The sequence below is a fragment of the Prunus avium genome, chromosome 5 (genome assembly GCF_965620075.1).
Source record: "Prunus avium chromosome 5, drPruAviu1.hap1.1, whole genome shotgun sequence".
NCBI lineage: Eukaryota > Viridiplantae > Streptophyta > Magnoliopsida > Rosales > Rosaceae > Prunus > Prunus avium.
In genome coordinates, this window is record NC_142288.1 from 23,310,125 (window position 1) to 23,327,609 (window position 17,485).

Genomic DNA, 17,485 nt, shown 5'->3' on the forward strand with positions numbered 1-17,485 from the left:
ACCCTTCTTTCACTAGTGGGTTGTCGTCATAGGAGATTTTGAAGATTTTTGTTTTATGTGTTAATGGGTTTGCACTGATTTTCAAAATTTCTGGGCTTTCTAAATACGTTTAACTTTTTACTAAGAATGGGAGGCACGGAAAGGCCGGGTGGGTGGTGAGGGAGGAGGGAAGACGACTGGGTGGCGAGGGAGATGTTTAGACGGCTAGGTGGCGTCAATAGCACAGGGAAGAGGGGGGAGAGGGGTTAGGATAATTAATGTTGAAGGGTAAACTTGTAAGACAAAGTCCAGGTGTAAATTCTTTTTAATTTTCTTTTCAAAAAGGACACATGGTAGATCTTGAGTGGGAGTATCACAAGCTGACGTGGTGATACTGTATCATTGTATAATTTCTCCCAGAACTCCTCTCAAATCCAAAAGCTCCAAACTTTGTTTTCTGGTTGCTGAGTGACCCAAAAACCCGGAGCTTTTAAATCTTAACCAAAATTTCCTCTTTAACCTTATCCACCTTCCTTCAATTGCACTCAAGGTTCACCATTTCACAATCCAAACCCACCGGACTCTGATCACCAACAACATTAACGTCTCACCACAATTTCCATGCTATCAAAAATCAAACACCCCGACTTCCCCAACCACCCGTCTACAGCTCCATTCGATTTTCTGCATCAAATCGGTCCAACCCAATAGTTCATCTGTGAAAAAGATCATTGCTTTACATTGTTGTACAGTCTAATTGACCATGGTGTGGACCTTACCACTAGGGCGGTTCCACCACCAAAGGCTGGACTTGAAGCGCTGGTTCCTGACCTTCTTGTCCTCGCACAAAACCCTCTTCACTGTGCTTTGGATCGCGGCATTCGCATCGGTTTTTGTGTGGCAGAGGAATATTGTAGATGGGTTTTCAATATTTAAGCGAGTTCCGGTGAGAGCCATGCCAAAGCTGAGACCTGTGTCTTTCAATTTGACTGATTTTGGGGCAGTGGGTGATGGGGTTACTTTGAACACTGAGGCCTTCGAGAAGGCTGTGTTGGCTATTTCCAAGCTGGGCCAAAAAGGCGGTGGTAAGCTTTTTGAACACTGAGGCCTTCCTTATCGTATTCTTTTAGATGGCTTTTGTGAAAAGACCCTACAATTATTAATCTTTTTTTTCCTGAAAATGATCCCTGCATATGGGTTTTCCAGAACCTAGAGGTTCTGGGCTTTGTTGGAATGTTAACTTATCACTGGAGATTGAGAAACTAGAAAACAATTCATGCACACAGTTATAGATGATATGCCTGCTTATCCCAGTGCCATGATCTCTAGAATAGACGAGGTATGTTTATATCCTTAGATGAGAATTTGACTTGAACCAGACTTATGTGGTGCTTCACCTGACCATTTAAATACATAAGGCTACTAGGAATCAAGCTTTGGAGCTGTTACACCTTCACCCCAAATACACATACCGGCATCATGTTATGGATTCATTCAAATTAGCATATAAAAATCTTTCATTTTCACCAAAAAAATAATTTGCAGTCTATGTGGCTTTGCTAATATTCTTTAGATCCTTCCATGATTTTCTCTCTCTCTCTCTCTCTCTCTCTCTCTCTCTCTCTCTCTCTCTCTCTCTCTCATATAGACACACACACACACACACACACACACAATTCCTACACATCACTACAGTTATTTCTGATGATGCATTCTCTTTTGCGCATGACAGGATGAGAAGTATTGGCCTTTGATGCCTCCATTGCCTTCGTATGGGTATGGGAGATAGCATCCTGGGTCTCGGTATGGGAGTTTGATTCATGGTCAAAATCTTAAAGATATTGTTATAACAGGTAAGATATTTCATCCTTTCTCCTGTTGAGTTTATATGTTTAGTTCATAGCAGTACTGTTTAGTTGGAAGTAAGTAATTGTTTTAAAAGCTAATCTATGTGGGATCCAATTTGATATTAAACACCAATAAGTTTTCGTATGGTTGTTATAGCCTGTAAGCATGAATATAGCATTTGTTGAAATTTGTGAAAATCAAGAAAGATTACATGAGTTAGCCATCTTAGCAGTCAATGATGATTTTCTGTTGAACCTTGTAAATAAAAGGTTGATTAATAGTTTCCCGTTTCATTAACATTATTTAATTTGGTAACATTTAGATTTTCACCGTAGGTCTTCAGTTGAACCAAGTTGATCCTGATTGATCCTGACAATTTATATGGCAAAGACAATGAAAGAATTGGCAAATTATTTTTATGTTAAAAATGGATTGATAAAGCATATTAGTCTATTGTGATTGAAATACCAGAGGCAGGAAGTTGCCTTCATTTCATTTCTCGTCATCCACTTGACCATCATGTGTTCTAGGGAAGTTGATGATCCTAATTTTCCATTAGATCGCATAGTTTTCAAGCCTAGACATCTTTCTTGCTGGCGGTCATTTTTGCCATGGATACTTAATCAGACCATCTTGCTACAAGAGTAACATGTTGTGGCTGGTTTTATAACTTGCATACTTTGTATGTCAATCAGAAGGTAGGCGTATCCAGTGCACTCTTATGGACATTATTATGCACGTCTAAGTTGTACACTTCTCTTCTTTCCAAGTGTTCAATTTCTGACTTGTTTAATTATATTTATGTATTCACTGACCAACAGGGCACAATGGTACCATAAACGGACAGGGTCAAACGTGGTGGAAGAAGTACCGGCAGAAGCTTCTGAACCACACTAGGGGTCCACTTGTTCAGATTATGGGGTCTAGCAACATTTTGATCTGTAATATAACTTTGCATGATTCTCCTTTTTGGACACTTCATCCATATGACTGCAAAAATGTTACTATTAGGAATGTTACGATTTTGGCTCCTGTAGTTGAAGCTCCAAATACTGATGGAATAGATCTGGTAAGCGTATCCTACTCGGGGGGGTTTTTTCGCCCGACTTTATGTTTGATGTGCTGAATAATGCTATTCTGGCACTGGTGTATTTTGTATGGGTTGCCATTCTCTTTATTTATCCGTTGCAGATGAGCTTATAAATATTTAAATGCACCATTTGACACTAAAAAAAGATATTGCGTGACACAAAAGACATAAAGTGAAAAGTGAACTGTGCAGTTTACACTAAACGTTCAGAAATGCTCCAATTCTTAGGTTTCATAGTTTTGTTAACCAACTAAACAGGTTTGATCGATGAACAGGGAGAAGTCAATTGTGTTTTTGAGAGATGATGATTATAAAGGCTTGCCATGCTATTTGGTTTTCTTTGCCTAGATGTTGCATGGGTTGCTTGAGTATGGAAACCAGGCCACTTGGAGCAGAAAGAATTAAACTTAACATATATAATATTATTTCATCGACATCCTACCAACTTGTTAATTGTTAATCCTTTTTTCATGTCTGTGTGTATTAGAGAGAGAGAGAGAAGAATTTTCTTGTATGCCCCGCCCCCCCCCCCCCCCCCCCCAAAAAAAAAAAACTGACCACATCTGGCTTAAAGTCTCATGTGATGAAATTGTCTGGGCACTCTTCATGTATAATTTGAGCTACATTTTGTTGGTTTGCTCTTGTGATTTTAGCGATTGGTTTATCATCTAATCAATACTGAATAACTTTGATTTTTTGGTATAAACAGATTCATGTGAGGATATGGTGACTGAGGACTGTTACATCAGCGTGGGGGATGATGGGGTTGCAATAAAAAGTGGCTGGGATCAGTATGGAATTTCTTACGGACGGTCATCGAAGAATATACTCATTAGAAATCTTGTTGTCCGCTCTACGGTCAGGTGAATATTATGCTTCTAGCAGGCTTTAATTGCATGTATATTGCCATCTTGTGAGTAAAAAATACTACTTTGTCATTGTATCCTGGTCCTGGCATCATGTTATGTATCTTTAATCATTAAAATAGAGGGGAGCCATTCAGCTCCAGTGCAGGGTATGTATTTACCCTCACACACTGGAGTGCGGAAGGCAACAGGTAATGCAGATAGCACTCCCTGTAAAATTCCTTGATACCTCTGTCCAGGCATTCTAAGCCCTCTAGCTCCAATTGGTTTTAGCATTTATGAATATGGTCTTCAATTTGGACTGAAATGCTAACCCAAAAAATACTGAATAATAACGAATAATAAAAGAAACAACAAAAAAGAAGAGATGAAGAGGGTGAGGAGAATTGCTGGTCTTTCAAAGCTTCTGAGTGGGAAGCGAGGAATGGTCAGTTCATCAGTCTTGAATAGAACACTGTTAGGCATTCTACCTGTACGGCTCTCGGCCCAGTGCTGGGTGCCATATAGCAGCAACTGCACTAGTAAGGAGAAACTTCATCTTTAGTTGATTGTCAACATGTAGTCAGATATTTCGGACATCCATTAGTTCACTAATGTCCTAATACTATCAGAGAATAGTGTTACTATTCCTTTACTCCCTTGTCTGTATATGTCTTTGTTGTGTCTATCTGGTAGTAACTCAAAGTTACCCTTGGCTGAAATGCAACAGTGCTGGCGTATCAATAGGCAGTGAGATGTCTGGTGGGGTTTCAAATGTGACTGTAGAGAACCTGCTTGTGTGGAGCTCAAGGCGTGCTGTTCGGATCAAGACCGCCCTTGGAAGAGGCGGATATGTGCGTCACATAACCTATCGGAATCTGACATTTTGGGTGGACCAGCAGGCATAGCTTTCTTAAACTGCTCAAACAACCAAAGAAAAGACTCAGTGGTCTCATTGCTCAAGAACCCACAACCAAAAAGAATAGTTTGACCATGGTTATTAACCCCTACCAATGGGGCAAATACCATACCATACCGATTAGTATTGTAAGTGGTATCAAATACAACCACATCACCATAAAACTTACAAGCTCTTCTAGATGTTGGATCAGCCCAAAAACAATGTTTAAGCCTATCATCATCATCAGCCTCTATCATAAAAAAGAAAGATTCATTTTTTGTTTGCTCACCAATAAAATGCTCACTCAACATCTATGCATCATGCCCCTTCATCTTTCTCTGCAATTGTCTTTTGTAGTTATATAAATCTTTCTTTGTATATCCAATGTTTTGCATCCCTCCTGCTTGCACTTCAAGAAGACTAAATTGTTGATGTGTTGGGATATTAACATCACCAAATCGTTGTGCCAATGCTTTATTAACTTCAGAAATTTTGCGATGCGATCTCAACAAATGTACCATTTAAGGGGCTGTCAAAGCATGATTGTGGCCCTCCACAAAGTTAGAAATTATGTATTTTGTTCCTTCTCTTGTCTTCAGAAACGCAATCTTAGCGTTACACCCACTTTGTACTACACCTCGCCGCCTTTCACTTCCATTAGAAACTTCTTTGGAATATACTCCCTCTTTGTAGCGCACATATTCTTTTCTCAAGATCTCATTAGAAGTTTTACTCCTTTGCTGGCAATAACTTCGAACACTAAATCCCGCTTGTTTTGCATAGTTGTTATAGAAGTTATAGGCATCCTCAAGTGATTCAAACTCTTGACCAATTTTTGGTACATGCTGATCTTCTACTTGAGGATTGGAAACTAAATCTGAATTATTTTCATTAGTATCTTCCATAAATTCATATGTCCCGAGTCCTTCTTGTGGGCTTCCCATCTCTAAAGTTTCATCTATTAAAGCAAAAAATAACAAAAATATTAGTCAATGGAACATTGGTAAACAATAGCAAAGAATACTGTAGCAATGCTTGAACCAAAAGCCAAACTCGTAAGTGCACATCAAACCTGAATTAGATGAACTTTCAACCAGAAAATGAAATAGAATAACTTAGCCAAAACCATACAAAAACAAAGACCAATTAGTAGCCAAATTCATATAACCCATACATCAGTGCTTTCTATTTTTCCGATTCCAACCTTCGTGATTTCCGAAGAAACCCAAATCTTTTTAGTAAACAATCCCATACCACAAGAAAATCAGAAAATTTTGTATAAGCAAAATGGAAAATACCCATATATCATAAAGCAAAAAAAACACGAAGAAATAAAAATATTCTAACCTGGAGGAGCAGCTGTGATATTGCCAGGGATGAGAACACACGGAAGAGAAGGTGTTGAAAAGAAGAAATAAAAATATTATAACCCGGAGGAGCAGCTGTGATATTGACAGGGATGAAAGCACAGGGAAGAGAAGGTGTTGTGGTGGAAGAAAGAAACAGAGGTTAGTAGATTGGAGGTGTAAGTGCGGGAAATTTTGGCTCTTATCAAAAGACTGAGGCTTAGTTTGGTATTGCTGTGCTTTTTAAAAAAACTGCTTCTGCTGTGCTGCGAGAATAAACAGCTGTGAAGTGAAGCAGCTAGGTGTTTGGTAATTCGTATTTGTAAAAGTGCTGTGAGTAAAAAAAGCAGTGTCATAGCGTTTGGTAAACTTTTTTTTAGAAGTGCTGTGAGAGTGTATAATGACCAAAAAGGGCATAATACAAAAGTGTTATTTATTTCCAGGGCCCCAATTTTTTTTTCCTCTGTTTCTTCCTTTCTTCTTCTTCCTTTCCAGGCTCCATTCCCCTTTTTTTCTTCTTTCTCCCTCCTCTGCTTTCTCTTTTCTTCTTCCTTCACGGGCCCCAATTTTTTTTTCCTCTGTTTCTTCCTTTCTTCTTCCTTTCCAGGCTCCATTCCCCTTTTTTTCTTCTTTCTCCCTCCTCTGCTTTCTCTTTTCTTCTTCCTTCACGGGCCCCAATTTTTTTTTTCCCTCTCCCTCTTCTCTCCTTTCTTCTTCCTTCCCACCCCCCCCCCCTTTTTTTTTCTTTCGTCATCTTCCTCATCCAAAATATTCAAGACAAAACTTGTTTTTGCTGTGATTTCACACAGTTGCTTTCTCTCCCTAGTTCTCTATCCTTGTCTCTCTCTCCCTTCCGATCTCTCTTTATTTTCCCCATCAAAGTTGCATATCTTCATTCCCTTCCAAGTCGCAGATCTTCTAGGTTTGTAAAATAGGAAGCTGGGTTGGTGGGGTTTTGGGTTGAGTTTGTAGCTTTGAGGGATTGAGGAAGGGAAAAAGTTGCAGAGAGAGGATGAGGTGAGCAAGTTGCAGAGAGAAAACAAAACAACTACAAAAAATCCAAGAGGAACAACTACTGGGAGGCTCGAACCGGGATAACGAGGATAAAAGTCTGTAATTGTTTGAAACAAATAAGGGCAATATGGGTAATATGAAAATTTCATTAAACCTTCCGCATGCTTCTCCTCGCAGCAGTTTTCAGAAGCAGCTCCCCACCTGCTTCTGTTTTTCAGCTTTGAATGACAGCAACTTATTAAATAAGCAGCTTATTTTTGTTTTACCAAACACCCAAATCTTCAAAACTTTTTTTTAAAGCTGCTTATTTTTTAAGTTAAGCAACCCCAAACCAGCCCTGAAAAGCTTTGATAGAAATAGAAGTTCTCAATGATGTTTTAAATCTACAGCGTACAAGGAATCTAACGGTGACAATAGAAGTCCGCATTCACTCCGCACACTTGCACTTCGCAATAGAGAAAGTCCCTACTACTAAAACTCCCAAAAAAATAAACCTGGGTCTCGGATAAAGACTGGAACAGAACTCAAACTTCCAACTCAAATTCATGCAATACAATTGCAGAGGCAAAATGAAAAATCATAAACCCTAAAAGAGATAAACCCCCAAAAAATGAGCACAAATATTCACATTCCCTTCTAATCCCACCAATTGTTCAACCTTCTTTATCGTCCCAGCAATGACTTCAATGGACATTCTCAACTCACCCAGGCTTTACATTCCCAAAACCCACACCCACTTCAAATCCCCAAATCACTCAAAGCGTTTCAATTTGATTCGAAAAATTCAACCACAGCCACCTTTCCCTCACCGGACACTCACCCTCCTTTGCCAGTCGTATTCGGGGCCCTCGTCACGGTCGGGTGACACTAGCAAAGCCCCCCAGGACGATTTTGTGACCAGGGTCTTGAAGGAGAACCCAAGCCAGATTGAACCCAGGTACTTAGTTGGTGACAAGTTTTACACTTCGAAAGAAAAAGAGAGTTTGGTCAAGAATTCCAATGTGGGTTTTATTGAACTCTGGGCGAAGAGATTGAAATTTTCGAAGGCAGAACCGAAGAAAGAGAGGACTGAGGGTCAAAATGATAGTCAAGTGAGGGATGAATCTGTTTATTTGAAGGACATTTTGAGGGAGTATAAAGGAAAGCTCTATGTGCCAGAGCAGATTTTTGGGACTGAGTTGCCGGAGGAAGAGGAATTTGAAAGGAGTTTGGAGGAATTGCCCACAATGAGCTTTGAGGATTTTCAGAAAGCTTTGAAGAGTGATAAGGTTAAGTTGTTGACTTCTAAGGAAGTTACAGGGACTTCTTATGGGTTCACTGATTTCATTGTCGATTTGAAGGAGATCCCAGGCCAGAAGAGCTTGCATAGAACCAAATGGTAAAAATGAAAAAACATTTAATTACTTAAGGAGTTCTGCTTTTGTGGATGTTTTGACAGTTCAGTGATATTGTTTGCAATTTTTTAGGGCAATGAGGCTGGATGAGGGTGAAGCTCAGGCTCTTCTGGAGGAGTATACGGGCCCGAGATATGTAATAGAGGGGCATACTACGGTGATCAATCTTTGAACTCTTTTGAGCTTAGTTAATTATAACTTGTGAATCAATTGAAATTGGTTTTAAGAAAGGCAAAAGTTATTGTGAATTATCTTGTAGCACTAGTTTTCATGGTGTGAAATTAGAGTGTTTCTATTGTACTCCCATTCAGTTGGAGGTTCTGGTTTGAGTGCTTAGAAAGTGAGCATGGCTGTATTGACCTTCCTTTTTAAATTCTATTATCAATGATAGAAAACCTTTAGCTGTATGGACATACTCTGGTTCAAGAATTAGCTTCTATTTTCTCAAACTTAAATTTTTGCAGCTATCTCTTCTTGTATATGTTCCAGACATGAGGTTTGGATTATAGAAAACAATGTATTGTATTGATGCATATAATTGGAACCAAATGTTTAAAGAGTCAAAATTTTCCTTTTATTCCGACAGAAAATTGATATTTTCCTTACTGTTTGATTCCTCTGTTGCAGTCTTGGGTTGGAAAATTACCACAGTACCCTCATCCAGTGGCATCTTCCATATCTAGCAGAATGATGGTAGAGCTTGGAATGGTAACAGCTGTAATGGCTGCTGCTGCAGTTGTTGTTGGAGGGTTCCTGGCTTCTGCAGTATTTGCTGTTACCAGTTTCGTTTTTGTGTCGACTGTATATGTCATATGGCCTATAGTCAAACCATTTATTAGACTTTTTCTTGGTCTCATCTTTGGAATTTTAGAGAGAGTATGGGATAATCTTGTTGACTTCTTCAGTGACGGAGGCATTTTCTCTAAATTTTCTGATTTTTACACTTTTGGTGGTGTATCTTCCAGCATTGAGATGTTAAAACCAATTACAATTGTCCTTTTGACCATGGTCCTTCTTGTCCGTTTCACACTCTCTAGAAGACCTAAGAACTTCAGGAAGTGGGTAATGCTGCGTCATTTCTACAGTTTCTTTCCTTATTCTTCGCGCATTCATGCCTTGCCTTATTTATGCCATGGATCTGATCGCCATGAGTTGCACTTAATATTTGCAGGATCTGTGGCAAGGGATTGATTTTTCACGGTCTAAAGCAGAAGCTCGTGTTGATGTTAGTTTCTAAGAGTTATTCATTTGTGTAACTTTCTTAGCATGCTGAAGTTCTTCCTGAGGTTCTTAGAATTCAATATTGTATTGACATGTATGTGTTCAGGGGTCAACTGGAGTTAAGTTTAGTGACGTGGCAGGGATTGATGAAGCAGTAGAGGAACTCCAGGAGGTATTCGTTTTCACTAATTGTTAAGAATCAATTGCTTGTGTATTGCAATTTGTCCCCCAGTCTTAACTTAACTATAATTCTTGTTTGTAAATTTGAAATTAATGATAACTTATTGATATCTTTGATATTCTGCTGATTAGTTGGTGAGGTACTTGAAGAACCCAGAACTGTTTGATAAAATGGGAATAAAGCCTCCGCATGGGGTTCTTTTAGAGGGCCCACCTGGATGCGGCAAGGTTTGTTATTTGTCCTAATCTTCAATATGTGCACATGAAATTAGCCCGTAGTAATTTTTCAGTTTACTTGCCTGTTTCCAGACCCTGGTTGCTAAGGCCATAGCGGGTGAGGCTGGTGTTCCATTTTACCAAATGGCTGGATCTGAATTTGTTGAAGTTTTAGTTGGTGTTGGTTCTGCTCGTATTAGGGATCTATTCAAAAGAGCCAAGGTGATTATACTTCCCATTTGTAGTTGAATTCTGTAAATTGTGATTGTGCTCGTCCATATTTAATGCATAGAACTGTGTGGCTAACAACATTGGTTCTCCCGATATTATCCCACTTTGTCACCCAGAAGTGAGAACCGGGAACAACAAGCAAGTCATTCTCCTTTATCAGTAATTTTACAGAAAGTATACTTCCCTTTTAATAAGTGGTTCTTAGTGTAGAGTTTCTTCATCAATTAATGCATGGAATATTTGCTTTCTTGAAGTCCTGTTGAGATTGCTACATAATGATCTTATTTTTCGGTGCAGGTAAACAAACCATCAGTTATTTTCATTGATGAAATTGATGCATTGGCTACGAGGTATGCATATTTCTCTTGGTGGATTTTAATGAATTGTGTGGATTTTAAAATTTTGTGAGGAACATGGCTTCATGACATATCACCATTGTGCAAGCTGCTGGCTGAAAAGTGTCTAGTCCATAATTTTTAGTTGGATGCTAATACTAGTACTACATGTTTGTTATCGTATGATCAGGCGTCAAGGGATTTTTAAGGAATCTTCCGACCACCTGTATAATGCAGCCACTCAAGAGAGGGAAACTACACTGAACCAGCTCTTAATAGAGCTTGATGGGTTTGATACTGGTAAAGGTGTTATATTTTTAGCTGCTACAAATCGCAGGGATTTGTTAGACCCTGCACTTCTCCGACCAGGTCGTTTTGATCGCAAGGTTTGTTTCGTTCTGAGTAAAAGACTGTTAGAAGTTAGAATTAGTCCACTCTGTTAGTTCAGGGACTTTTAACTCTTTGGTTTAAGCTTGACACATTATCAGTCACATCATACCTTTTTTTTTTAATCAGACATCATACATCTTTATGTGATCCTAAATGAGCCATTGAACTATTTTCTAATTGTTGGTTGGAATTGTCCTGCTGGATGATTCTCTATTGGATAATTTAGCGACTTTTTAAGAACTAGTGGATATAAATTAATTGCAGGTCCAAATGTATCTGTTTTCTGCTTTATCCATAAATTGTATATGTTAGCTCTGTTGAATGAATCAATGAAATTTACTGGTTTATTGTTATTTGGGTTTTATCATGTAGATAAAAATTCGTCCTCCTGCTGCAAAGGGGAGATTGGATATTTTGAAAATCCACGCAAGCAAAGTGAAAATGTCAGAGTCTGTTGATTTGTCCAGCTATGCACAGAACTTACCTGGTATGCATCCGTCTTTGCTGTTCCATATAATTTGGTATTTGGATGACTAAACATTTGATAATTATTAGGATGGACGGGAGCAAAGTTGGCTCAGCTGGTCCAAGAGGCTGCACTTGTAGCGGTGAGGAAGGGGCATGAGTCAATTCGTCAGTCGGACTTGGATGATGCAGTTGATAGACTTACTGTAGGACCAAAACGGGTTGGAATAGAGTTAGGTCATCAGGGACAATGTCGTCGAGCCACTACTGAAGTTGGAGTTGCAATAACTTCTCATCTGCTTAGGCAATATGAGAATGCAGAAGTTGAATGCTGTGATCGTATCTCAATCATCCCTCGTGGTCAGGTGCTCTTTCTGCTTCTTTATCTTCTTTTTTGCCCATAGGCTGATTTGTAAGTTGTTGCTCTTATATGTTTTCAACACTTTCTGATGGATTAACAGTTGTGTGGTTCATTACATACTTAAAAGATGAAAAATTAATTTTACTTAAAACTTGTCTTTTTAAATTAATTTCACTGTTCATTTGCACGTAATGACTAATTTGATATAACTATAATAGTATTATGACCAAAAAAGATATAACTATAATAGTAGTATTTGACTCTGGAGTCATCTTTCCTATCACTTGTTACTTATGGAGTGATTTGTTCAGACATTATCGCAAGTTGTATTTCATCGACTTGATGATGAATCATACATGTTTGAGCGCCGGCCACAATTGCTGCATCGCCTTCAGGTTAGCTTTTTTATTGTTTATGGTTTCCTTTTAACTGTATCCTATTCATTAATTTTGATTTTTTTTTTCTTTCCCCATGCAGGTTTTACTTGGAGGGAGGGCCGCTGAAGAGGTCATATATGGACGGGACACATCAAGGGCTTCAGTTGACTACCTTGCTGATGCATCTTGGCTTGCTCGTAAAATTTTAACCATGTTAGGCCCTTATTCACTACTGTTTTTCTAACTCCCTGCTTTATGTGATGTTGTAATGAACTGATTGTTCACTCCTTACAGTTGGAATTTGGAGAATCCAATGGTCATACACGGAGAGCCACCACCTTGGAGGAAGAAAGTTCAATTTGTAGGCCCTCGGCTGGACTTTGAGGGATCACTGTACCACGACTATGACCTAATTGAACCACCGGTGAACTTCAATTTAGACGATGAGGTTGCGAAAAGGACTGAAGAGCTGATACATAATATGTATGACAAAACACTTTCTTTGCTTAAAAGGCACCATGCAGCCTTGCTTAAAACTGTGAAGGTAATTGGTCTGCATGTAAATTTGCATCTTGGAAGTGTTACCGATATTTATCCTTCAAGTGCATATGATTGAATTTCTTGAATATCTGATGAGGTTTTAAGCGGTGTAATGACTTGCGGGCTTCTTTGACTTTCATTTCAGGTTCTTCTTGAACGCAAGGAAATTAGCGGCGAAGAAATCGATTTTATCTTGAACAAGTACCCTCCACAGACACCCTTAAAGCTTCTTTTTGAGGAAGAAAATCCTGGCAGCCTTAAGTTCCTCAAACAGGAACAGGAACGTGAGTTAGAGTATGCCCTTCTAACTCAATCCAAAGGAGAAACCCTATGATTAAATGAAAGATCCCATACATGGGGGCTCTCCGTGTTCTTTGTGTACCGTGCATGCATGAGGACTGCATTGGCAGCTTCATTGCCATCAAGAGCGTGAAGAGCATGAATGAGATTGTGTCGTGTAGTTTTGTTGTGTGCTACCCAGAAGGTGTAATCTATCTTTTGTAATTCAAAGCAAGCCCATTTTTCCTTTTTATTGGGCTTTTTATTTTTGTTAATTTGTTTTGTTCTTGTGTTTGATAGATGTAGCTCAGCTGTAGTTATTAGAAAAAGCCGGAATGTAAAGGATTAAGAATTCCAAATTCATCTGTACTTTTTTCATTTAAACATCAATGAGATCAGAACTCCGATAGTTGGATACAATCATCAAATTTTAAACCTAATGAACATTATAAGTGAAATCTTGTGTCACAAAATTTCCAAAACTACATTCAAGTTAGGCACGGTGTCTAAAATATGGAGTACTGTTTCGCTCACTAAATTTGTTTATCAACTTTGCTTATTATGATGTGGCAATGACTCATTTATTCAATTTTTAATTTACTAGAACAAACTTGGCAGTTTTTTTATTAATCAATCGGAGACTAGAAGATTCGAACTTGAGTTCTCTTCCAACATTGGTGTCTTTGAACATTTTAGTTTTCAAGCCCTTAGTGGCAGTGGAAGTGGCCGTTGAAACTGGACACACCAAATTAAGCCGTTGGTAAGATATGGGTTAAACTTAAAGTTCAACTTAAACTTGCTCTAAAACCGACTTATGCGCCATTCAACGGCAAAGAGCAGTTCCCGCACGAATGGGAATAATTTAGCCACAAAAAACAGACAAGGACTTTTCGTGATTCCAACTTCTGAGGAAAGACCACATTTTCTCTCCCCCTCTTCCCTCTGTCGCTATGCTTTTTGATGCAACAGAAGGGCCCAGCAAAACCCTTCAACTCAACGGCCCTTCCTGCACAGATGAGAGATGAAGAAGCCTCGGAATGGCTCCTTATATATCAAAAGCCAAAGCAAAGACACCAATGAGACCTTCAATTTTCAGAAACACAATGAAAGCTGCAATTTTCAGAAAAACAATCACAGCTGCAAGAACAAAAACAAGAAGAACAACTACAGCACCAATAAGAGCAAGAGCTTCTATGAACTATCTGTGTCTTTGATCTTCTCACTTTGGTGCCTTGTCTTCCTGTTCTACTCTAAACTTGGTCTTGGCCATGGGAATGGAGGTATTATCTTTTCCATTTATGATTTATGTTCCATTTTTCTTTGCTTTGGCTTTTCTCTATTTCTTATTCTGATTCAGAACTTTTATTTATTTGGTTTTTGGATTTGGATTCTTAGTAAATTTTGTATATATATATTTTTGGTGGTTTTGGCTCTACTTTCTCCCACTTTCATCTAATTCCTTAATACCCAATTTTCATTTTTGTATTTCTAGCAAACCCATTTCCTGAATCTGCATTTTGTATCAATATTTCACTAATAAGTTGAAGCGCAGAAAGAAAGCTGAAGCCTTTAATGTTCCCCTAATAAGTTTCTTAGAGAATAACTATCCAATTAGTGGCTTTAGACTTTTCTGTCATAGCATAGTCAAGTTACATGTGAATGAATTGAAGAGGTGAATTTTCTCTTTGGGTATGATAGTGTTAGAAGATTCTAATTTCTTTTTGGTTTCAACAATTTTCTGTAGCATGAAGAGGCCTTCGTTTCTTATTCACTATTTCATTTTTTAGTGGTTTTGGTTTTTTCTTAAAAATGTTAATCTTTAGAAACTAGACTCTGAAATTCCCAAGTAGGGTTTTCTGACTTTTTCTTTTAGATATATTGATTTTTTCGTATGCGACATCTCTGCCATGGTTTGTCAATTGCTTCCTTAGTTGATGTGTACTGTTGGGAAAATCTCTTCTACTGGTCCCCTTACGTTCTTGGTCATGAATGAAATTGTGTCTGTGATTTACCAAATCTTATCTTCTAGCTGGAATTAAGAGAGCTTTCTTATGGAATCACCATTCTTCTATTTTCAGATTCATGATTTTAGGATAAGCTACTTAGGTGGCATTTTAACTTTTATCCTTGTCTATTTATTTGATGCATAATTTGTTTAACTTGAGCCTATATCATCTTCAGGGAATTCAGCTCCTGATAACAGAACTACACATTGTCCTAGTGTTCGCAATGGTAAGCACGGTGATCATGCATGCTCATTTGTAGAAAACGGAAACGGAAGGCAGACTAATGGAATGCTATTAGATTTTGGTTCGTCTAAAAGCTGTAATGATTCTGATGTATCTCACAACTATGCAATTTCCAAGTACTCACTTCCAGAGACAAAGAGGTTAGAAAAATTAGTTTGGAGTGTTTTAGGTTATGGTGATTTGGTTTGTGAAGTACATCAAGCACAAGAAGAGCAGAACACAAATCATTCAGGGCAATATCTGAATGGAAGAACTTCTCATTCCACCTATCTCAATTTTGATGAATTTCGAAACATAACAAAGCAAGAAAAAGGTCAGGATGTGCCTAGTCAGCTCGTTAACATTACCCATGGGCTTGAACCTGATGGAACGGAGTACAACTATGCCTCTGCATCCAAGGGTGCAAAAGTGGTGGCTCACAATAAGGAAGCAAAAGGAGCAAGCAACATATTGGGCAAGGATCACGATAAGTACCTGAGAAACCCTTGTTCCGTAGGGAGGAAGTTTGTTATCGTTGAACTTGCAGAAGAGACTCTGGTAGATGCTGTCAAAATAGCAAACTTTGAGCATTACTCTTCTAATTTCAAGGAATTTGAATTGTCAGGTAGTTTAAGCTATCCAGCAGACGCATGGTCCCCGTTGGGAAGCTTTGTTGCTGCTAATGTCAAGCATGCTCAAACCTTTAAGCTGCCAGAACCCAAATGGGTAAGATACTTGAAGTTAGATTTGCTAAGTCACTATGGATCAGAGTTTTACTGCACACTGAGTGTTCTAGAGGTGTATGGTATTAATGCAATTGAGCGAATGCTTGAAGATCTGATTGTGGCGTCTGCAGAATCTGTGGCCAATAAATTGGCAGAGCCTAATGCAACTGTAATATCTTCTCCAAAAGAAGAGGTTGGTTCAACTGACCGGAGGACAAGTGGTGAAGGTCAAAATGGGGTACAAACGGCTGGTGTAGGGATGGAAAACATTGAAGATACACAAAAAGTCAATTTAGACGTTACCAAAAATCCAGTAACTACGAACAAAATTCCAGAACCTGTTATGAAGGTAAGACAGCAGCCAAATGGAAGAATTCCTGGTGATTCTGTTCTGAAGATTTTGATGCAAAAGGTGAGGTCACTTGAGCTGAACTTATCTGTGCTGGAGGAATATATCAAAGAATTAAATCGAAGACAAGGGGATATCTTGCCGGAGGTTGGTAAAGAGCTATTAAGATTATCATTGCTTTTGGACAAAACCAAAACGGAGATTAAAGATCTCATGCAATGGAAGGAAAATATGGTACTGCATGGTTTTTTCTTCTTGAATGTCTTTTCAATTTGTAATGTTTATGCATATAGTTTTTGGGAAAGGAAACTTTATTCGCCTAATCGTTTGGCATCCTTCAATTCTCCAGGAAAAAGAATTTACTGACCTCAAATCATGGAAAGCTGTTGTCTCATCTCAAGTGAATGCATTGGCCAGGGAAAACAACATGTTAAGGTTAGAAATATGTCTCAACATATTATTACAGTTCTGCACAATTTTTTTTATGCACTAAATTTTGCTTCATATCAGTCTCTTTGACTCACTGACATGAATCTTTGTTACTGCAGATTGGATTTTGAAAATGTCAGGAAAGATCAAGCGAGCCTGGAAAGTAAAGAGCTTGCTGTTCTAGCCGTTAGTCTTTTCTTTTTGTGCTTTGCCATTCTCAAACTAGTTTCATTGCAAGTTTTGACATTTTTCAGAACCTCCTCTCAGCCTGAGAATGCATGCAGGAAAAGTAGAGGTTGGGTTTTGATGATTGTTAGCAGCAGCATGACAATATTCATTACTTTGATCTATAGTTAGTCTTTCCCCTCTTGTAGTGCCATAGGTTTTTGGCTCCTTGCTCATTAGATCTTTTGTATAAAAAGAAGAGAATGGTGTTGTAGAGAAAGAAAAAAAAAAGGTTGGTTGTCTTTTTATTTCCATTTTCCTTTTTTCTGAGCTACATCATTACAAACAATAAGAAAATAATCGGCAATCCTGGGCTCTTTGCAGCCAAATTTGCAAAATTTGATGCCTCAAGGCCCAACTTGTCTTCGCTGGCCAGCAGCCCATTGGTCCAACCCATGATCTGGTGTCGTTGTAATCGAATCTTTTTCTATTATTCTTTTATTCTGTTCTGTACGATGAAACTTCTTAACTCGACCAAAATGACAAAAAGTCTAAAATGCACTGCACAGTCTGCACT

At 38.5% G+C, this 17,485-nt stretch overlaps 2 protein-coding genes and 2 long non-coding RNA genes across 4 annotated transcripts; 3 read left to right on the forward strand and 1 right to left on the reverse strand.

Moving 5' to 3' along the window:
* The first annotated feature begins 400 nt into the window (after positions 1-400).
* Positions 401-4,975, forward strand: LOC110771753 (uncharacterized). Its single transcript, XR_015835811.1, has 5 exons — positions 401-1,064; positions 1,712-1,832; positions 2,649-2,896; positions 3,627-3,780; positions 4,493-4,975. It is a non-coding gene; the product is annotated as an uncharacterized LOC110771753 (long non-coding RNA).
* A 132-nt stretch (positions 4,976-5,107) lies between these two features.
* On the reverse strand, positions 5,108-6,220 carry LOC148294525 (uncharacterized). Its single transcript, XR_015835812.1, has 2 exons — positions 6,011-6,220; positions 5,108-5,621 (listed from the first exon to the last, which is right to left on the reverse strand). It is a non-coding gene; the product is annotated as an uncharacterized LOC148294525 (long non-coding RNA).
* Positions 6,221-7,499: 1,279 nt separating this feature from the next.
* LOC110771744 (putative inactive ATP-dependent zinc metalloprotease FTSHI 1, chloroplastic) lies at positions 7,500-13,432 on the forward strand. Its single transcript, XM_088253080.1, has 15 exons — positions 7,500-8,401; positions 8,490-8,574; positions 9,045-9,479; positions 9,589-9,642; positions 9,745-9,810; positions 9,951-10,046; positions 10,128-10,256; positions 10,563-10,615; positions 10,791-10,986; positions 11,363-11,477; positions 11,546-11,820; positions 12,128-12,211; positions 12,294-12,406; positions 12,488-12,737; positions 12,879-13,432. The coding sequence occupies exons 1-15, from the start codon at positions 7,701-7,703 to the stop codon at positions 13,065-13,067; spliced, it is 2,841 nt and encodes a 946-aa protein (XP_088109206.1). The 5' UTR covers positions 7,500-7,700; the 3' UTR covers positions 13,068-13,432.
* A 408-nt stretch (positions 13,433-13,840) lies between these two features.
* On the forward strand, positions 13,841-17,210 carry LOC110771729 (Galactose-binding protein). The gene is made up of 4 exons (XM_021976079.2): positions 13,841-14,292; positions 15,194-16,548; positions 16,664-16,749; positions 16,863-17,210. The coding sequence occupies exons 1-4, from the start codon at positions 14,034-14,036 to the stop codon at positions 17,098-17,100; spliced, it is 1,938 nt and encodes a 645-aa protein (XP_021831771.1). The 5' UTR covers positions 13,841-14,033; the 3' UTR covers positions 17,101-17,210.
* The last annotated feature ends 275 nt before the right edge of the window (positions 17,211-17,485 follow it).